Below are 18,703 nucleotides of genomic sequence, written 5' to 3'. Positions count from 1 at the left end.
ACTAAAACAACCCATACCTTCCCATCAAGTATTGTTTCCCATGTTGCTCTTTTCTTGCTAATGGGACACTCTTCCATTTCCTGCATGGCCACTTCATATTCCCCATCCAGAAGTTGCAAGCGTCTGTCAAGACAAAGTATGTATTATGAGTAAAGCAGTTCATTTTTACTGTTTGCCTATTAAAATGCAGACTATATTTCACAGTAAGTTTCCATGAACGTGAAGATAAATTTTCAGGTAAATTTATTTGGCAACTAAATGTGAATCTTAGGTAAACACCATCCATAACAAAAAAGCTGCCTAATTCCAAACATTAATGCAAAAGCCTCCATCCAAGAAATTCCAAGAGATGTAGGAAAGCTATTGTTAATACAAAATTAATACTATGATGGGAATCTTCCTGTGAAGAAACAAAAAGCAATATGAATGACACCCCCCCAATCATCTTTTTTTTTTTTTCCTGCTTTATTAATAACTACTTTATTCTAGCAAACCAGTATCACCTCTAATCAGGCCTCCAAAACTAAAGAATCCTATCTTCCTATCACAGCCATATCAGATGTAACCTTACAAGGACTTCAACATAGTAAATATAAAGTATGATGCTTTCAAAAAGTAAATAAGAAAATGCTCTACATACACTAGAATGGGTAATTCAAACATGTTAACCAACATGCTACATTTTCACTTTCCTCCCTATCTCACCCTGCTTCCTCCTATGTAGCAGTCTGTTCAGTGAGGCTTGAGAAATTCTGATTCCAACTTAAATATTTTGTTGCCACTTGCTGAACAGCACAGAAGCAAAAAAGAAAAAGTAGTGAATCAAAGGTATAGTCTCAGGAAAAACTTTCATGGATACATGTGTTTTAAAGATATCAACAGAAATCAGAAAGTAATATCAATATACAATACAAGCTTACTTTCCCAAGACTTTGTATTTTTTTCTTTTGAAACACTACTTTCTGAAGCAATGGCACTGAATTCCTGACAACAGATCATAAGCTACAGAAGCTTTATTCAAATTAAGCAAGTTGTTGCTAAGTAGATAAATTCTGTTACACAGTTTGAACCTGTGTCTTGCAGAAAAAGGTTGCTTCTGTTTCTAGACCCTTCCTTATTCTACAGTGAGATATTGGGACAGGTAAACTACAGCCTATGTTTTTCTTTTACGTGTAAACTATATTACAGCAGAAGTGTCCCAGCAGAATAAAGCTATAAATGCACCAAGTAAGCCATCAGAGACCTTTTGTTCTATTTCTTGATGTCATCTTGCAAACCACTAACTCCTTCATCATTTATTCTACTTAGAACCACAAGAGCTTCAAAAGGTAAAAAATAAACATACAGATAGAGAAGATAATGGCCTTAAGACAATACTTTTCCTAGCTCTGCATGATATGTATAATCCTTTTCCCAATTTCTCCATCAAACAAGACTATAACTTCAAGAGGTTAACGTAAATGAATAGCTCATATTTTACAAAAAATCCACAAATAATAAATAAAGTTAATAGCTTATATTTTGAAGATGGCTTTCCACATAAAGTAAAATGTTAAATTTTTTTTTTAAAAAAACAGGTTTTATGCATGATTTGGTTCTGCTGCAAATCAGTGTCACTTATACAGCAGCATGGCTGAAAATGTCTCGCTTATGTAACACCACTACAAAACCACCTAATGGTTCATATCATGTTTAGCATATTAAAGTTCTGCAGTGGAACTAAGTAATAGAAAAGAAAAAAATATTGTCAAGACTTCTAAGAAGATACAGATTACAGAAAGACATTTCTTAAGAAAACTCTACTCAAAATATAAGATTTCTAAACCCATATTTGGATAAACAATCATTTTGTCAGAATCACTTGGACCTATGTTTTAAGCAGCTTTTTCTTGAAGCTATATTTATATTTTTACTAATAAAGAAATTATCTAGATACTTACCTCCACCTGGGATACACCTTTGCTATAGACAGAACTCTTATTTTCATATACTGTATTCTGACTGTTGCTGGTATTATCATCTTCTGCAGCGCAAACAACTACAATGTCCACTTACAAGTAAATGGTAAGCTACTTATCCTCTGAACTATCTGGATTGCTCTAAGCTATGGTTACATGTAAGTTCCCCCCACTCCACCTTCTTTAAACCATATTAATCAGTGTCAAGATAACAAATATTAAAATATTTCATCACACTTAAAGTACACAACAGAGTAATCCTTCATGATTTTAACTACTTGTTTGATTTCACCATAGTAATGGAGAACTAGTGTCTTCTTTAGGTGCTAACAGAGTAAGATCAGTGACTGCATCAGTAAGATTCTGGGCATGGAGAAAATTATACCACCAAATAGAATGTAAGCAGTAAGCATATTTCAGAGACTTTTTATTTGTTTGCCTTTTTAATTATGCTGTAACTGATCTTTAACAGAACCACAGAAATTACATCTGTCAAAAAACTGACAAGGAACAGACAAATTGATGCATATTCACAGGACAATACGCAAGTTCATAACAGGGAATTATTTACAATTGTCACTGAACAGGTCTCAGTATAAAATGTACATTATGAAACCTGTAGACTTTTTTTTTTTAAAGACAACAAGCCTAAGCTCTTAAATACCAACTAAAAATGCAGGCAAAGACAGCCAACACTGAAAATAAAGAACAAACTTAAGTTTAATATTAAACAAATTCCTAACAATTAACAGAAACAATATTTATTTTGGATAATATTACCTGTTTTTGTCAAATACAGTCATTTGTGCTACAAATGTCTTTTCCCCATCTTCACGATTCGAAGAGTTTCTTTTTCTTCTAGCTGGTAGCTCCTCATTGACATCTGTACATAAGAAATATGATATTAAATGATTATATAAGCATAAATTCAAAAGATCAAACAGTTTCTATGCAATTGTAGAATATAACCGGCTGTTGATTATGTCAGATGTATCACACAACGGAAAAGGACATAGTATTTAGTGAACAGCTCAATGGCAATGCAAAGAGCCATAAGCACTTAGCTTAACAGTAATCGTATTTTAGGCATGTTCACACATATTTATAGTTTAGTCATGTTACTGTCAGCATAAAGAATTTGGGGTTTGATCTTCCTCCTCCTGTAGCTATAAAATAGTGAGAAAGAAAGTTTTTCATGCTACACGCACTCTCCAAGGCTGCAACATCTGTAATGCAACATATCATGCATGTCTTGACAAGATTAAGAAAATTGCTTTTAAAAATTTGCTATTAAGGTATTTTCTTTACTGGTTAGTCATTTAGTTTTGATGAGAGATCGTGATAGCACCTACAGATGAGTCAGCAGTGACCAGTGTTGCTGGAGGTTTCACGACAGCCAGAGCAACCACAAGGCACTCTTACATCATTCACCCTCCAACAGTGTTGCCTCACACCTTCACCAACACACGTTAGTAAAAACTGGTGTTCCATTTACACAAAAATGGAAGCACATTTCCTAGCTATGAACTGTATTTTAGCCCCATGTTGAAAAAAGACTGAAAATAAATGGAAGGCAATTCAGTCACTCATCTATCACTGGCCTTTCTCAGGATATGACCTATGCTGCACATCAAAACAACTGTATCTGTGCCTACAAGATAAACTTTGTAAAAGTATACTTAAAGATTAAAGTTACCAATGTTTTCATTAGTTTCGCCGTTGATCAGTCCATTAAACTCTCTTCTTCCTGGGCGAGTTACTCTGAATAACAATGAGTAAGACTTCACCATATGGCTGTTGCTTGGTTCAAACTCATTGCTGGAAACCGCAAGTGATGGGAAGTTGCCTGGTTTTATTTGGCTGAGGTCTGGGTTTAAAGGCACCTGCTTTTTACCTGTAGGAACCTGTCTGATCGGACAACTGACATCCTGTACGAAAACAAGAAAGCTAACATTTAGGTTTTTAGAATACAAAGTAAAGACATTAAGCATAACACTTACATAATTTATACCTTCACTTGTCCTGTCATCTTTTTTGAAAATAAACCTTGAAACTGGTGTAAATAAAGAAATCTGGAATAACAATCCCAGGTAAAAACAGATACTTGAAAGTGTAAATAAAACTGCTGTTCTATAACCACTTCTGGCAGCAGTCATCTTTTTCTAAGTGATTAAATGAACACTAACATGAGGCACTCAGAAAGATTGTAGAACAGTCATTAATACTAATTTAATTGTTTACCTAAAGAAATTAAATGTTTTGGCTATATATATATTTCAAGGGCTTCCTATCTTCTCCTTCCAATATTACAAAGTGCACTTTGCGCTATCTGGGAGATAAAGAATCACTTACCTAGGATTTATTATATTCAGTATCTCTCAAATAGATCATTGAACACTGTGTAGTATTGGAAAAACAAGGCAAGATGGCCTAAGTATGAAACTTGCTGCAAAACATTTCAAATAACCATCAGCATCTCCTGTTTTTACCATATCTATCCATACTATAGCAAGTAACAAAAATGGCCAGAAACAATATTAACTTTTAAAAACATGTCAAAACAGCTTAACATTCTTAGGAAAAACACACAAAGTTCTGACTGCAAATCTTTCCCTTTTCGGTTAAAAATTACAGCATGCACTACTAAGCCTTGCATATTCCCATAGTTGTGAAGATAATTTGCCAACTGGTGTGAAACAAACATAGCTAAAACAGCAAGCAAATTCATAGATGCTTTAAAAAAAAGAGATGAAAATTGTTTACGATTCATAGTAGCTGAAATCTGCAATAATTGAGATGATCAATATGTACAGAACGTACTATGTAGATGATCACAGGTACAGAAAAAGCAAGGAAAGAGACAAAACTTGGCAGATGACTGGGGAATTCAAAACAATTACAACTTGTTCTTTTTTATTTCTGAACTCTAAAAGGAATAGATTATTTTATGATTTTGGGGTTGCCTGGTTTACTTAAGCCTCTGGACATCACACTAGAACTAATAGTTTAATGACGCAATACAAAAAAATGGAAGTAAAAATAGAAGTGGCTGAAATTCATAATGAGCGAATTTGAGTTACAAGCAAGCTGAATTCAATGAACAAAGCTGAGTTTTTTTTTTTAAAACTTCCAGTTATTCCTCACAAAGCAGTGCAAAATCCATATGTATGTATTTGCTTCTTAAGAATACCTTAGTCAATAGAAAACAATTTTAATAGATAAGTTCTTAAATTTAGTTTTTAAATTAATCTCAACAGAAGCATCATTTCACCATTACCTTGTTCTATGGCAATATTAGAGTTCCAAAATCAGGTAAACATTTTCCTTTAATATATATTAATAGTTTGTCAAATCATTCTTACCTTTCGTTTCTTGTGGCAAACCTTCACAAGCAGTACTTCCAGGGTTACAGAATTTTGTTCATTCTCTGAGTTTTGTGATGGCTTATCTAAACAGAAAAATATTTTAAGTTCTGAAAAAGTGAAAATCTATTCAATGATGTAAATCCACCTGTAATTACGTTTTAACCATAGCTACCTCCAGGCACAAAGACCTCTCATCAAATTCTAAGTTTCAATTCTCCCCAAACTTACTGCAAATTGCCACTTGAGAACATATCCTACATAACTATTCTAATACTAGCAGATTAAAAAGCATCGTTGACCTCCAATGTTTAAAAGAGTAAGCTTGCTACTGTTGGCATTGCCAAAACCTTTTTATAGCAGAGAAAAAGGATACAGGTAGATTTAATGAAAGTCAGAATACACTAATTACAGATGAGTCGAATTATTTCCCATAATTTTTTTTCTTTACAGTTTGCAAACCTAGAATTTGGTTTTCATCAAAACTTAAAGATCCAGATGCTATCAGATAGGAAAACAACACAAACCAAAAAAGAACTCTTGAAGATTATGAAGTATATGCAAAATAGCTGTTTAAAGGACTCTTGAAAGAACCTGAAAAGAGTCTTAGAAAATAAGACTTGGCTTCACAGTCTCTGCACTATAAATTTCCTAGAGCCTGGAATCTTTTCAAGACAGCTACTACCAGCAGTATGATCAGTAATGGCAATTAAGAACTGCCTTACAAAATAAATTTCACTTTACAGTAACAGAACCTTTAATCATGTGAATTTATATTTATCTGGAAATGTGCCCTTATATGGAAAAAGAATAGAAAGATAAAACTTGATTATATATCTGGTTAAAAAACAGTTTGTGGAAGAAATTCTGAAAAACAATGATCAGCCAAAACTAAATGAATCTATAAGAAGTTACTTCTGCTCTTTTAAAATCTTACAAATAATAATTATGGGCTTAAGTTGAAAAGCACAATGGCTTCACCTTAGTCCCCATCACAAAGAATCTGACATTCAATGAAATACTTTGTCATGTTCATCAGATAAAAAGAGCAAAGCTTTAGCACAGTAAAGACAATATAACCCATGTCTCTTCATTTGCTTTCCTCCTGACACCATATCCACGCTGAACAAGCTTAATGCATTTCAGTTGAGAGAGTTCTGGTAGCTCATCTAGAGACACAAGCAGTTTTATGAAACAAACAGTTTTTGTTTGGTTTGGTTTTGTTGTTTTAATTGTAAACACAAGACATATTAGAAACCTTCTTAGCAAAAACAGAAAGTCAGGGCAGGGGAAGAGAATACAACCAAAACTCCACCACACTCTCAGTTTCAAGAGTTTCTAACATAACTTCTATCCAGACAATTAAGCATATTAATTGCTTCAGCTTCATTAATTTATTTTCTATATTTAATATTCACTAAGGTATACATTCCTTATGTTAGCGATAATCTTTTCTATGGTACAAATGATCACCAGGCTCTCACTAAATGCAGTTCTCTCCTTAAGTGAAAGGTTTTTATACTTAACAGTAGAGTCATATAATCTAACATCCAAAACCACACAGAAAGTCATCAAATATATTAACATCTCGAAAAATCTACTACAGCCCATGTCTATGTCAGACCACACTGTAATAGAAAAGCAGTAAGAAAAGGAAGGTCTGTCAGCAAAATCTATAGAACAACTACCTATCCATTAGATATTTTAAATTCCATACATGAGGCTCACTACTACATACTATCCCAGAAGGATCACATATTGAAGTTATAGATCTGAATTTAAGACACATCAGCATACTCTTTCCTCTGCCTTTATTCTATACTTCTCTATTTTTATCACTAGCTGCCCCGAAAGGCTTGTGGTTTCCCAGCTTAAATACTGAAGGCAAGATATTCCTGAGAGCAGAAACAAGACGAATACTATCCATTGAGACCAGCAGTATTCTGAAGTTCCAGAAGCAGAATGTTCCTAACTCAGATTTGAAGAACTTCCTCAGAATAATATTACAGTTTAATAAAGAAGTGATTTCGAAATCTAGACATTTGCAACTTTAACTTTCAAACATCTTACTGAATAGATATGGTTGAGCATAAGATACTTTGAGGGAACATAACAACTTCCAGCAAAAAGTACAAAAGCTGTTATGTAAATTGTATTAGCTTTTACATCCAAAGACTAAGATGCCATTCAGAATATTTTTAATCAAAAAATTAGAAACAGCACCATATTTTAATGGATAATCAGCTGATTTTTTTTTCAGGGAAGTAAAAAGACAGTGAATTTACCCAGGTCTAGACAGCACAAAGCATGTCATTTTGGCTTTTGTTAGAAGAACAGAACCCCTCATTCTGGTTTGGTAAGTCCAATATTCTGATTTTGAGAGGTAATGCCTTATGTTCATAAAAGACACAACAAAATAACTGCAGGTCACTAAAACACGATTTCTGTTGCTTCTATAATAGCTGACATGGCCTTTGCCTCATTTCTAGGCTCTACTTGGTAAAATTTATACTCACACTTCTCTCTTAATTTAAAAAAAAACCCAAATATTCTAACTATTTGAAGGCTGAGAGTTTTTTTAAAAAGTTACTTCAAATATCCAAAAGACGCACTCCCATAAAATCACTTTCTTCAGGAACTCCTCAAGGTCTATTTCAGTTTAATGCATGATGACTTGAAGTATTTCTCAAAATCACTGTTTTGAAAAAAACCCTGGAAGGCTCATCTGCTTAACATTACAATTACGCTACAATATATTTAAAGCAGTATTGAATGTATTGTAACTAATGGGACAGTCTGAACTTATACAAGTTAAAATCTGCATCCAGAGAGCAGAGATTGAAAATATTCAAATACTGCCCTCACAGATCCATACTTATTTCAAAGGTGCTATACAAATTAACAGTATAATGAATGAATTCGCAAACATACCATTTTTATGGAAGAACCCCGTAAATGTAAGTTGCAGATGAGCAGACAAGCTAAACAGAAAAAAAGAATGGAAATGTTAGAACAAAAAAAAAGTATTTTCTTCTCACAGCAGCCACTCCACTCCATTCACTGATGTTCAGGACAGGCCTACACAAGATGCAGCGCCATAACGAAGCAGTCCATCTTTCCAACTTGGAAACTGCCTGGATACACCAATTGCAATCGATGCAAAGCCGCAGACCAGTTTTCTCTTTACAGAGTGATTCTCTGTGTATTCCATGACTCGATACATTAAAAAAAAAAGTAGCGGGGGTTTAAACACTATAGTAGAAAGGTACTGTCTGAAGGCATGAGATCTTGCCTTCACAGGCAGGTAAACACATTTTCTAGACATTCATCAGCAACAGAGATGAGTTTCGGTGGAAATTTTCTAGAACTTCACCTTGAACCATGCACTTGATATCCTTTTTTTTTTTTTTTAACAAGTATTTTAAGTTTGGTAAGGAGAATCTTTACAATGGGGAAGCTACAGCCTTAGAAATAGAGATTATCTGTCGCATCAAGTCCATATAATCCATAACATATGCAATCAAAATAATAATTGCATCTCTCTTGTTTCACAGCATTGCAGCTCATAGCCTAAACTATTCTACTGACTGTACAGCCATTTTATTTCAAATTGTTAAATTCAGAATACATTTCAACTTAATGCGAGCGTTCATAAACCTAGATTAATGTGTCTCAAAACCACTTGGTATTTCTGAAGTACATAGTATTGAGCAAAATACCACGTTATGCTAGAACACCAGATTTTAAGTACCTTCACTGAATTCTCAGGAAGATACAACCTGACATGCAACGCCTATTTTTAAACACAAACATTCCCAAGAGCACTGAGATATTAGTGAAAGTGCCCAACATCTTGAGCGTTCAAAAGACTGCATCCATACCAACTTGCATCATTCATTCATGTTACTTTTCCAGATCAATTCTAAAGTACATTTTTTTCATAGTTTTGAAAGCACAAAAATGACACACACAAATCAATATTCTATTTTGTTTCAACATGATCCTTATCCTTAAAAAGAGAATATTTACTTAGCAAGTAGTCACAATATATGGAGCAAAAGATAATTAAGAAAAATAATATACAGTAAATCTACAAAACCTCTTAGAACACAATATTTATACATTTGTTTCAGAATAAATTGTATTTAGCATCATTATTGGTTGCCTCTTAAGTAGTCTAATTATTTGCAAACACTATGGAAAAAGAACAGCCGGTCAAAAACCAAGCAAACACCACAAAAACCCATCTTAACAGGTCTTCACACATTCCAGTAACTTAGATTAGTCTTTAAAATGCCTGGTTTTGATTTAAAATTTCCAGAATGCTTCGCATGTCGTGATCTATTCAGTACATTAAATAGAAGGGTTTCAGCAAGTTATCTACAGCTTTTCTACCAAAAAAGAACACAAAGCCAACCTTTAGGACTAAAACTGATCCCTGACTGAATTGTATATATTAGAACAAAATTATTCCCAAAGTCCTACAATGGATTGGTTAATTTCCATCATATGTACTTCCACAAAAAGCTTAGGTGTTTAACTAATTCATATAGAAAGAATATAATTTAAAAAAATTGTTATGGTCATCATCTACCACACTCAAATACCACAAACACATTGTATGCTACATCACTTCTCAGTGAATAAGCTTGTCATACCATTTTATTTCAGCACTAGGAAATGCTTCAAGAAACAGACCAGGCATATTTGCTGTGCGTTCCTTTTGCTGTCCTTACAAAGACAGGTCAGGATGCAAACGAACTGAAACACATCATTCCCAAGTTTCACATCTCTGCTGAACTTTTGACTTTTGCCAAATACAATATGACAAATTCAGCAAGAGTTCAGTTGTTTTTTTTCTGAAGAACAGTAGTAAGACCTGATAAAATAAGAATTTTATCCAACATTTAAGTGCTTTACATAATTTAAACTCTTGTGGGGGAAAAAAAGTTAACATGACCAAACCAATAGATACACCAGTATGAAGGTAGTTACTATTTCACAATTAGAATTCACAGAGTAAGTTGCCCCTCAAATGACAATTCCAAATGGAATTAAGACTTGAAATTATTTATTTGTTAAAGAGGGGACACTGTTATTCAGATAGAACTATGCAAAGGTTCAACATGAGATATATGTGGGGTCAGACCACAAGAAAAATCTCAGACTAAGCAATACTTCTTGCAAGAAAAGTAGAAGGGAGAATTGTGAGTCTCACAGCCTTTAATGAAAACATTTTATAACTAGCTACCCTATTACGGCTTGAGATAGGCAAGATCTTTTAAATACTGTTAAAAGTTTCAGGGTGGTTTGTTTTTGTGTGTGTGTGTGTGGTGTTTATTATTATTTTTTTAATGTAAGTATGAACATAAGGTTAAACATAGCAAGAATACAACCATATAAACCCCAAAGAGTCTAACTTCATGGTATTTTCCCAAATCTGTGGTTCTGTGGTTTGGTTGGGTTTTTTTTTTTTTTTTGGGGGGGGAGGCTGGCTGTTTGGGTTTTTTTGTTGGTTTTTTTTTTTTTTTTTTAAGATTAATTACCGACACAACTGACAGTCTTAAAAAAAAAGTTAAGGCAAATACTTATTGAGGCTTCTATACACATTTTAAGAGGCAGCATGACAAATATTGAAAGTTTTTCTCTCCAAGTTTTTAAGTGACCAGCACACATACACACATTTTAAGATTCTGGAAGCAACATTTTGAAACAGTAAGTACCTTGCTTCTAATAATTACTCTTTATAATTTTATCAATAAAAAATACTTTTGATTTAACGCATGCATGTGCTCATTTGTACATACGCACACAAATACATATGCAGGACAGTACCTGTGAGATTCTTGTTCTCCCTTCATTTTCTCTACTTTTGATAACATGTCATCTACTTTGAATGTTTTCCTATGAAGAAAAAGCAGAAAGAGTAGTTTCACATAGCCACTATTCCCATAATATATAACAAGAAAATTTATTCAGCCTAAACTTTGACTTGGTTTTCAATCTAAAACTGTCTATACAATTTCAACTTCTGTTCAGAAAGTACCCTTTTTATACCTTTTTAGGCCTAGCAGCCCATACATGTTGCAGTGACTCAACTGAAATACAGGTCCTCAAGCAGTATCAAAATAATATAAAGAATTAAAACCAGATCTTTCAGAAGTAATCCTGCTGCTCATAAGAAGTGTCATTTAACAGTACGGTATTCAAACCTTGCAATGAACACGTCTAACCACATTTTAGCTTTGGTCAAAGAAAATCTTCTCACTTTAGTGACACTTATACCTACTAGGAATTTACGTGTCAGCACTTCAGTCACTACTATTTTAATCTTGATCATAATAATGAAAAACACTTAAAAAAACAGTTAAAAACCTAATTATAAAAAAAACCCTTTCTGCACAAAGTGATATCAAATGGACGCAATACAAAGAACAATGAGTTCTGAAGCTCGTTCTAGAGCACACTCACAGGAAATCAAGGGGAATGACAACAACCAATGACAACAATGTCATAATCACTTCAAATCATTTCTCTCCATAATTCTGACATCAGTCTGTTCATGCTCGTATGTTCAGTCTGTTCTACCATACATACAATTCAATGCTCATTGCTAAATAAAGTTCACTCATGAATAGAACTTATTCAATAGTTCCCAGAATAGTCTTTCAATTTTTCTTTAAAGGAAAATAAATGCTTGGACCTAGATGCCCACAAAATTGCCCTTGACTAGAGTTGTAAGGGCATCCTTCCTTATATGTATACCTTAGAAAAATGAAACAAGAAGTACATAAGCTATTGTCAAATACTGGATTTCTTGTGGGGGAAGCAATGAACGACATGGTCTGGGGAAGTAGGAAGCATCGTCTACAAAAATGTCCTGACTGAAGAAACGCTGATGTTGTACATTGTCCACATTCAGCTTGTAATGTATCTGAATGATTTAGTTACAAATGGCATGGTGGCTACATAGTAACACTGGACAAGAAACACTACACAAGTATAGAGCTGCAATCAGATAACAAGGAGAAAAATAATTATCGTTTGTGCAGTAAACAATCCCTGATTCAAAGTTCCAACTCAGCCTAAAGTTCACACAGATGACAGATTCAAAAACTGCCTCACCTACTCTAAAACGCGGGACTAAAGCTGAGCATTGCAATGTTCACTTTAAGCAAGAGATGTTAAGCACGAAGGAAGTTGTTGAAAGTTTCAGATTCTAAGGTAAAAAACTCTCTGCCTGCACTTTGCCCAAGCTCATCAAAATCAGCCACTGCTCTGCAGAACAGCAAGTAGTACACTTATCTTTAGAAGGCTTTCTTCAGACTAAAGAATGGCTTAGAACAGCTCTAGAGCAAAGTTATGTCATGATCAGAATATGAGCCAAAAACCAGCTAAGAGACAAACATGTTTCAGGAATGGGGGAAAGTTTAACAATCTTTCATAAAATATACTAATATCTGACACAGCTTGCATTTAATATTTGTGGGCATTATTGATCCAAAAAGAACAACGACACAATCTTTCCTAATTTCAAACTCAGGTTAGAACAAGTAGAGAGTCCTCCCAAAAATAAAAAAATAAAACAATAAAACCTCTCAGAAGAACTAAAAATAGCAACTAAAAAACCCATTAAATCAAAATCGTTGCCTCTGAAGTCAACTTGTAAAAACATAAAAAAATATAGAAATTTTTAACAGAAATTAAACTGAATTACTATTTTTATGTTACCATGTTCCCTTAACTTAAAAAAATTAAGTTTTTGTAATGACCACCCCTAACACCCAGAATTTTCAAGACAGCATTTACTTGTGCCACGAGTATATGCATCTTGTCCATTCCTTTCTCCACCCACTCTTATTCCAGTCAAGCACAGGAATAATTAACGAAGTACTAAAAGTCACATCATAGCATGCCATTACTCTACCAGTAAATAAAAAAATGATTCCTTTATCCAAACACTGTATGGGAAGCAACTTTTATTAACAGTTAGTAACTTCTTTCCAACACCATCATTTGGTCTAATAATATAGTAATACCTGAAGACAGACCCACAGGTGGAAAGTTCATTTCAACTCCATCAAGTATCACTTGACCAAAGCATATTACCTCTCCAACGATAAGCAGCAACTTCAATACTTTAACCCAAGTTGACACATGCCCATTAACTTATTCCCTATCAACATTTCTCTACACTCTAAGCATTCTAGTCTTTATAAACACTTTCTCAGTATAAAACATACAGACCGACATCAACGGATAATTTCTTGATAAAAATGCAGTTTTACTTCCCTACCTCCAAGTGATAAATTTGTCTGGCATTTTTCTCAGACTACCGTAGAGCTAGAGATAAAAGATGTGGAGCTATAATTACTATTGTGATAGGTAAGTTCTATAAAGTTCGGAGATAAGTTCTTTATATTTTACATATAATACCTTTTACTGAAATGGCAATCAAAACAATGATCAGCATTTAAAAAGTGGCAGAATTAAGAAGTTCTAAGGGAATAAATAAATAAATAGACATGTATAGTCATGGTCCACATAAGCAGGCTAACAATGATGCAGTTCCAAAAGATACTTCTTTGCAAAGAGAACCCTACTAACACTTTCACTATACTGAAGCCAGGTACATAAATTTTTCCTAATGTAAGCCTCAGGAAGATCTTTCTACTCTAGTTCAGGTATTTTTTTCCTCTTTTAAAGTCCTTTTTCACCAGAATAACAGGGTCATATACCTTAACAATTCCTACTGAATGAAGAATGGCAATTAAGGTCTTGTGCATATTTGAAAGTGTTTACCAGCACAGATCAGCAAACAACTATTCTGTTAACATCCTCTATGGAAATTCAGTTGAGACTGCTTTGCCTCAGTTGCTCAGTTTTGCTACTACATCTAAATAGTCCAAACTACCTTTAAACTACAACTTTCATGGTTTTAACTAGGCTGAAAGAGAAGGACCACGGTACTGACAGAACATGGAAAGGTGGGAGGGGGGAACCCAGGGGAGAACACCACACTTCTTCACAATTATTTTCTGTTCCCCCACACACACACTATGCCAGCTCATTTCTGTTGCATTATTGTGTTTTAATAAAGAAAACATACTGAAATGTTTTACTTAATTTTACTAGACCAAATTACCAGAATGATTTCAATAAGTCAGTATTGTCAGAATATGGCTATTGATGTGACTGAAACTGCTATTAATCTACCTGTTATTAGAACACTACCTAATCAAAATCACAGCTCTAAGACAAAGTGTTAAGTGAACTAGTAAAAATCAGTATGTTTCAAAGAGGAACTAAGCATTACTCGTGCAGCTGACTCTAAACTGGAATTTGGAACAGTGGACAACACAATGTACATGCAAAGTACGATTTCTTGTTTCCCAGCAATTACAGCAGATATCCAAAAAACCAGATTCAGGTAAAAGAACATATGCATTTCCATCAACTATAAGTTAATGTAAATTACAAGCAAGAACTTCCTGATACACAATTCTAGTTAAAAAACAAAACCACCCTGAACACTATTTCTTAATAATTTGACTCTGCCTTATTTTAAAATAAGCAAACAATTCACTTTAGTAATTTTTGTAAGGAAAAAGTAAACAGCAACTTCACCTTTTTTTTTTTTAAAAAAAAATTAATCTCATCATTACATAAGTACCTGAAGTTGTACATTACGGATTCAGTTTTAAGAAAAAGTTGTATTGTAGCATTAAAGCTAATGGCAAGAACATTAAACAATATCCAAGAGACCCAAGAATACCAAATATAGCTTCTTGAATGCAAATAAAGATACGCAAACTCTATTGCTCAACATTCAAATATTACCTTCATTAGATACAAATATAGTCTAAATTAGAACTGTCTGCATAATCAAGATTTTATTGCTATTCCTTAAGTGTTCAGGATTAAGTATTTCAGTCCCACAGCAACTGTTTCCAAGTGATAAGAACTTTATTGTTAAAATATTTTAAAATATGTGTTCAGGCTACAAAAAAATCCAAAGTGTAACAAATGATTTTCAGTGAGGGGAAAGTAAGTGAAAGGACTTCATGATTCTGCTAATAAATAATTCACACTGCACTTTTCACTCTGCAGTATTTATATATTTTAAAGTCTGTTGACATGTAGCTTTAGCACCTCACATGATAGCAATGACTATTTTGCAATGTCAAAACTGAAGCCCATTTCTGAGATGTACCCAGTTCAAAGTAACCTTTTCAAAGTGTTTGCTGGATTTTTTTGTAAAATGCTATAAACTGACCTCATTCATTTTTCAGCTTTTAAAATAATTACCAGATTCTTCAAAGACTAATTAACAAAACCAATACTTCAGTGGTTTGTTTTTTTTTTTTTAATAAGCAGTTAGGTTACAGTTTAAAATATAAAGTTTCATATTATTATGATCAAGCACCATTGATTACAAAAGCTTAGATGTTATACAGCCTGCTTCGTTTTTTAAGAAGTTCTCCCCCAAAACAGAAAACAAATATGAGAGAACTAGTTAGGATTCTGCAGATAGTTATTCACATTTGAGTACTCCCAGCATCAACAGAAGCCACAACCATAAAGTCATACGCCCCCTTAACATTGCAGAAAAGTTCTTAGGTCTCAGAAATCAACTGTGAAGGGATGTATGCATTTCTTAAGTTCTTCAAAAAGAAAATATCACGTTTTACACACCATGTAAAAAGAGGAGGTCACCCTCCACTATTTTTTTGACTTCTGCTACTTGGTTAACATTTTAGGATTACTTTTCAAAAACAATTTTACCTTTTGATATTTGTCCGGGAGTTTCTGTGAGACATGTAAGTAAGAGTTCTGTGCAAAAATATTGGCTGCACCAGGGGAAAAAAAAAAAAAAAAAAAAGGTTATGCTTTAATTAAAATTTCCTATAAGTCCAAAGTAAAGGAATGATAAAGACCAATTACTCACTGCTATTAGATTCCGGGTACGTAGAAATCTGTATATCTGTGTTGGTTCTAAGAAAAAGAAACACATGTTACCCAACATACCTTATACCTCCAGAAAGACAGCCTTATAATGATAAAAAAAAGTATCTAATTTAGCATGTTATTTTTTTTTAAACAATTATCACAAAGATCACCATTTAAGTGAAGCATCACAATGTCTAAATAATTCAAAGTTAACAAGTCAAAGGTTACTTCACCTACTGTATAACAGAAAGCAACTTCTTGTTTAAGCTACCATAAACCAGTAGTCACAACTCAACTATGACTGCTCTTGCTTTCTACAAAATACGCTTCTTACAGGCTTTCTATCATAAAAGGGCAGAAAAAAATATGTCAACATATTACAACCTACTGTCAAATTGGTAAGTTTTCTTCACAAAGTAAATGAACATATCTGATACAATACCAAAATAGCATACTAAATATACATGGTCAGACAATTTGGTATCTGATTGTTTTATCCTTCTGGAAAGTACCAAGGTCACTTGCACAAGGTACCAAAACAAGAATAGGGACGGTCAGCTCACTTTGAAGCATTACGGATCATTCAAAGCTAGGAAATTAATTTCCAAAACCTTTTACATTCATAGGGCCAGAAAAACGTTGGTTCTGCTACAGCAACTACTGTTTCAAAGGACAAACGGAGGGAGGATAATACAGCCATATAAAATACTGACATGGAAAGGTAGCATCATTTGAAATGTGTAATAACCAAAGTTCAAAAGATCAAGGCTTGCCTACAGAAAAGAGCACCTTCGGTTTAGTTTTAGCCAATTCAGTTAAATTAGGACAAAAAAAGTTATTGTCTGGATCAGGTTATATCTAACAAGAATTCCAATCTAAACTGAAATACACCCTTTTTAAACTGAAATAAAAGCCAGCTTCATCAGGTAACATCAGCAAGAAACTTAGAAATGACTTGATAAAACACATTAAGAGGAGAGGAAAAGACAGAGAATGGAGAATGCCTTGATGCCCATGCTAAGGCTGCTAACACTGCCTCTGTTTCCCATATAAAGAAAACAAACAACTATTTATTTTTTAAGAATATAAAACTTTATTTTCACATGACTGCAAAACACTTATTTCAAATAGCTGGAAACCTTATTGTAATTTATGGAATTCTGTGATTAGAAGTGATGGCATTTTATATCCCTTACCCCTTTTTAAAGATATGATTCAGCCTTATTTCTACACTTATGAATTTAAGAACCCAAAGATTCTATTATTAGAGAGACAGTATTATTAGAGAATGAAATCTTGAAATTATCCCAGTGTTTCCTTTTAGAAGCCTGATGAAAACGAGTAAAAGTCTGCTTAACGAAATTATCATAATAAAACCTGTATTTTTGAAATCAATATAAAAGAAAAGAAAGAAATTTTAAAAGGTGCACTTTGCTAGAAAGTGAAAACACACAGTAGTCACGACTTTTAAAGAAACATCCTGGATTTCTTAGTCTCAAAAAACTCCATGACATAATTATAATTTAGAAAGGTATGAAAACATTAAATTACATTCACAAGGATGTAATTTAAAGACAGTGCACTGCTGCTTCAACTTTAGTTTTCCCAAGTAGAAAAATTCTGAAACACTTTTCAACCTGCAGACAGACATGTTTCACAAGTATGTTATTACTCAGCCAAAGCTTAAAATAAATCTTTATCTTTTTCTAGCATATGACCTTGAAAAGGGACAAAAAACATTCACGAAGAATGTGATTCAATATTACACGTGTTAGGATTTTTTAATGCAATATTTACTTATTGCAGTTTTCCCATAATATTCACACTACAGAGTTAACACACTATGACACATTTACGCTGTAACTTATTCGTGATTGCTACCTGCACAGCTCTATGCTTCCCTTGTCTGACAGACTAAGGCATGGGCAACAGAATATTTTCCCCCATCTCGGACACTGACACTGAGCAAGCCTCTTAAAACTTGTTTGCCACTTGACCTATTTGCAGTACTGTATTTATTAAACACAGAGCTTTGTTAATAGGGCTAAGGTTCAAAGGACTCTTCATTATTAAGGATTTGAGACACCACCAAAAACTCCGACACTTTCTCAAACGCTGTCACCCATCTATAGCAAGTGAGTGTGAACAGTGACAGCACCAATCTCAGAACAGGATCACGTATTCAGTAGGGCATTAAAAATTTCCTTCAAATCCTAGCAACTGCGCAGAAATGCTTTAGTACAATGTAAGTTTATTGCTATATTCTGCTTTGGAATCAGGTTTCCATAAGCAACTTTCTCGTGCATCCAAGGAGATTCTCCTCCTTCTCCTCCTATCTGGACCCGCCACAGGGTGATGCATGGGTCGCAAAGGTCAATTTCCAATATGAAATCTCAACTAAGGGACAATTATTGCCAGACAAAGAAACACCAA

At 33.8% G+C, this 18,703-nt stretch overlaps 1 protein-coding gene across 1 annotated transcript in view; it reads right to left on the bottom strand.

The window, feature by feature from the left end:
• Nucleotides 1–16,346, bottom strand: part of SUZ12 (SUZ12 polycomb repressive complex 2 subunit) — a 28,404-nt gene extending 12,058 nt beyond the window's left edge. The window contains exons 1-8 of the mRNA XM_009696106.1: nucleotides 16,269–16,346; nucleotides 16,106–16,170; nucleotides 11,156–11,224; nucleotides 8,252–8,301; nucleotides 5,321–5,406; nucleotides 3,655–3,886; nucleotides 2,739–2,841; nucleotides 18–123 (exon numbers count right to left, since the gene is read on the bottom strand). Of these exons, the coding sequence (XP_009694408.1) occupies nucleotides 18–123; nucleotides 2,739–2,841; nucleotides 3,655–3,886; nucleotides 5,321–5,406; nucleotides 8,252–8,301; nucleotides 11,156–11,224; nucleotides 16,106–16,170; nucleotides 16,269–16,346 (789 nt within the window). The remainder of the gene's footprint in view (nucleotides 1–17; nucleotides 124–2,738; nucleotides 2,842–3,654; nucleotides 3,887–5,320; nucleotides 5,407–8,251; nucleotides 8,302–11,155; nucleotides 11,225–16,105; nucleotides 16,171–16,268) is intronic.
• Between the last annotated feature and the right edge of the window lie 2,357 nt (nucleotides 16,347–18,703).

This window comes from Cariama cristata, unplaced genomic scaffold (genome assembly GCF_000690535.1).
Source record: "Cariama cristata isolate BGI_N322 unplaced genomic scaffold, ASM69053v1 scaffold19712, whole genome shotgun sequence".
In the NCBI taxonomy this organism is placed as follows: Eukaryota; Metazoa; Chordata; class Aves; order Cariamiformes; family Cariamidae; genus Cariama; species Cariama cristata.
Note: the sequence above shows the minus strand (reverse complement) of the source record. Positions and strands in the feature narration are given on the sequence as shown.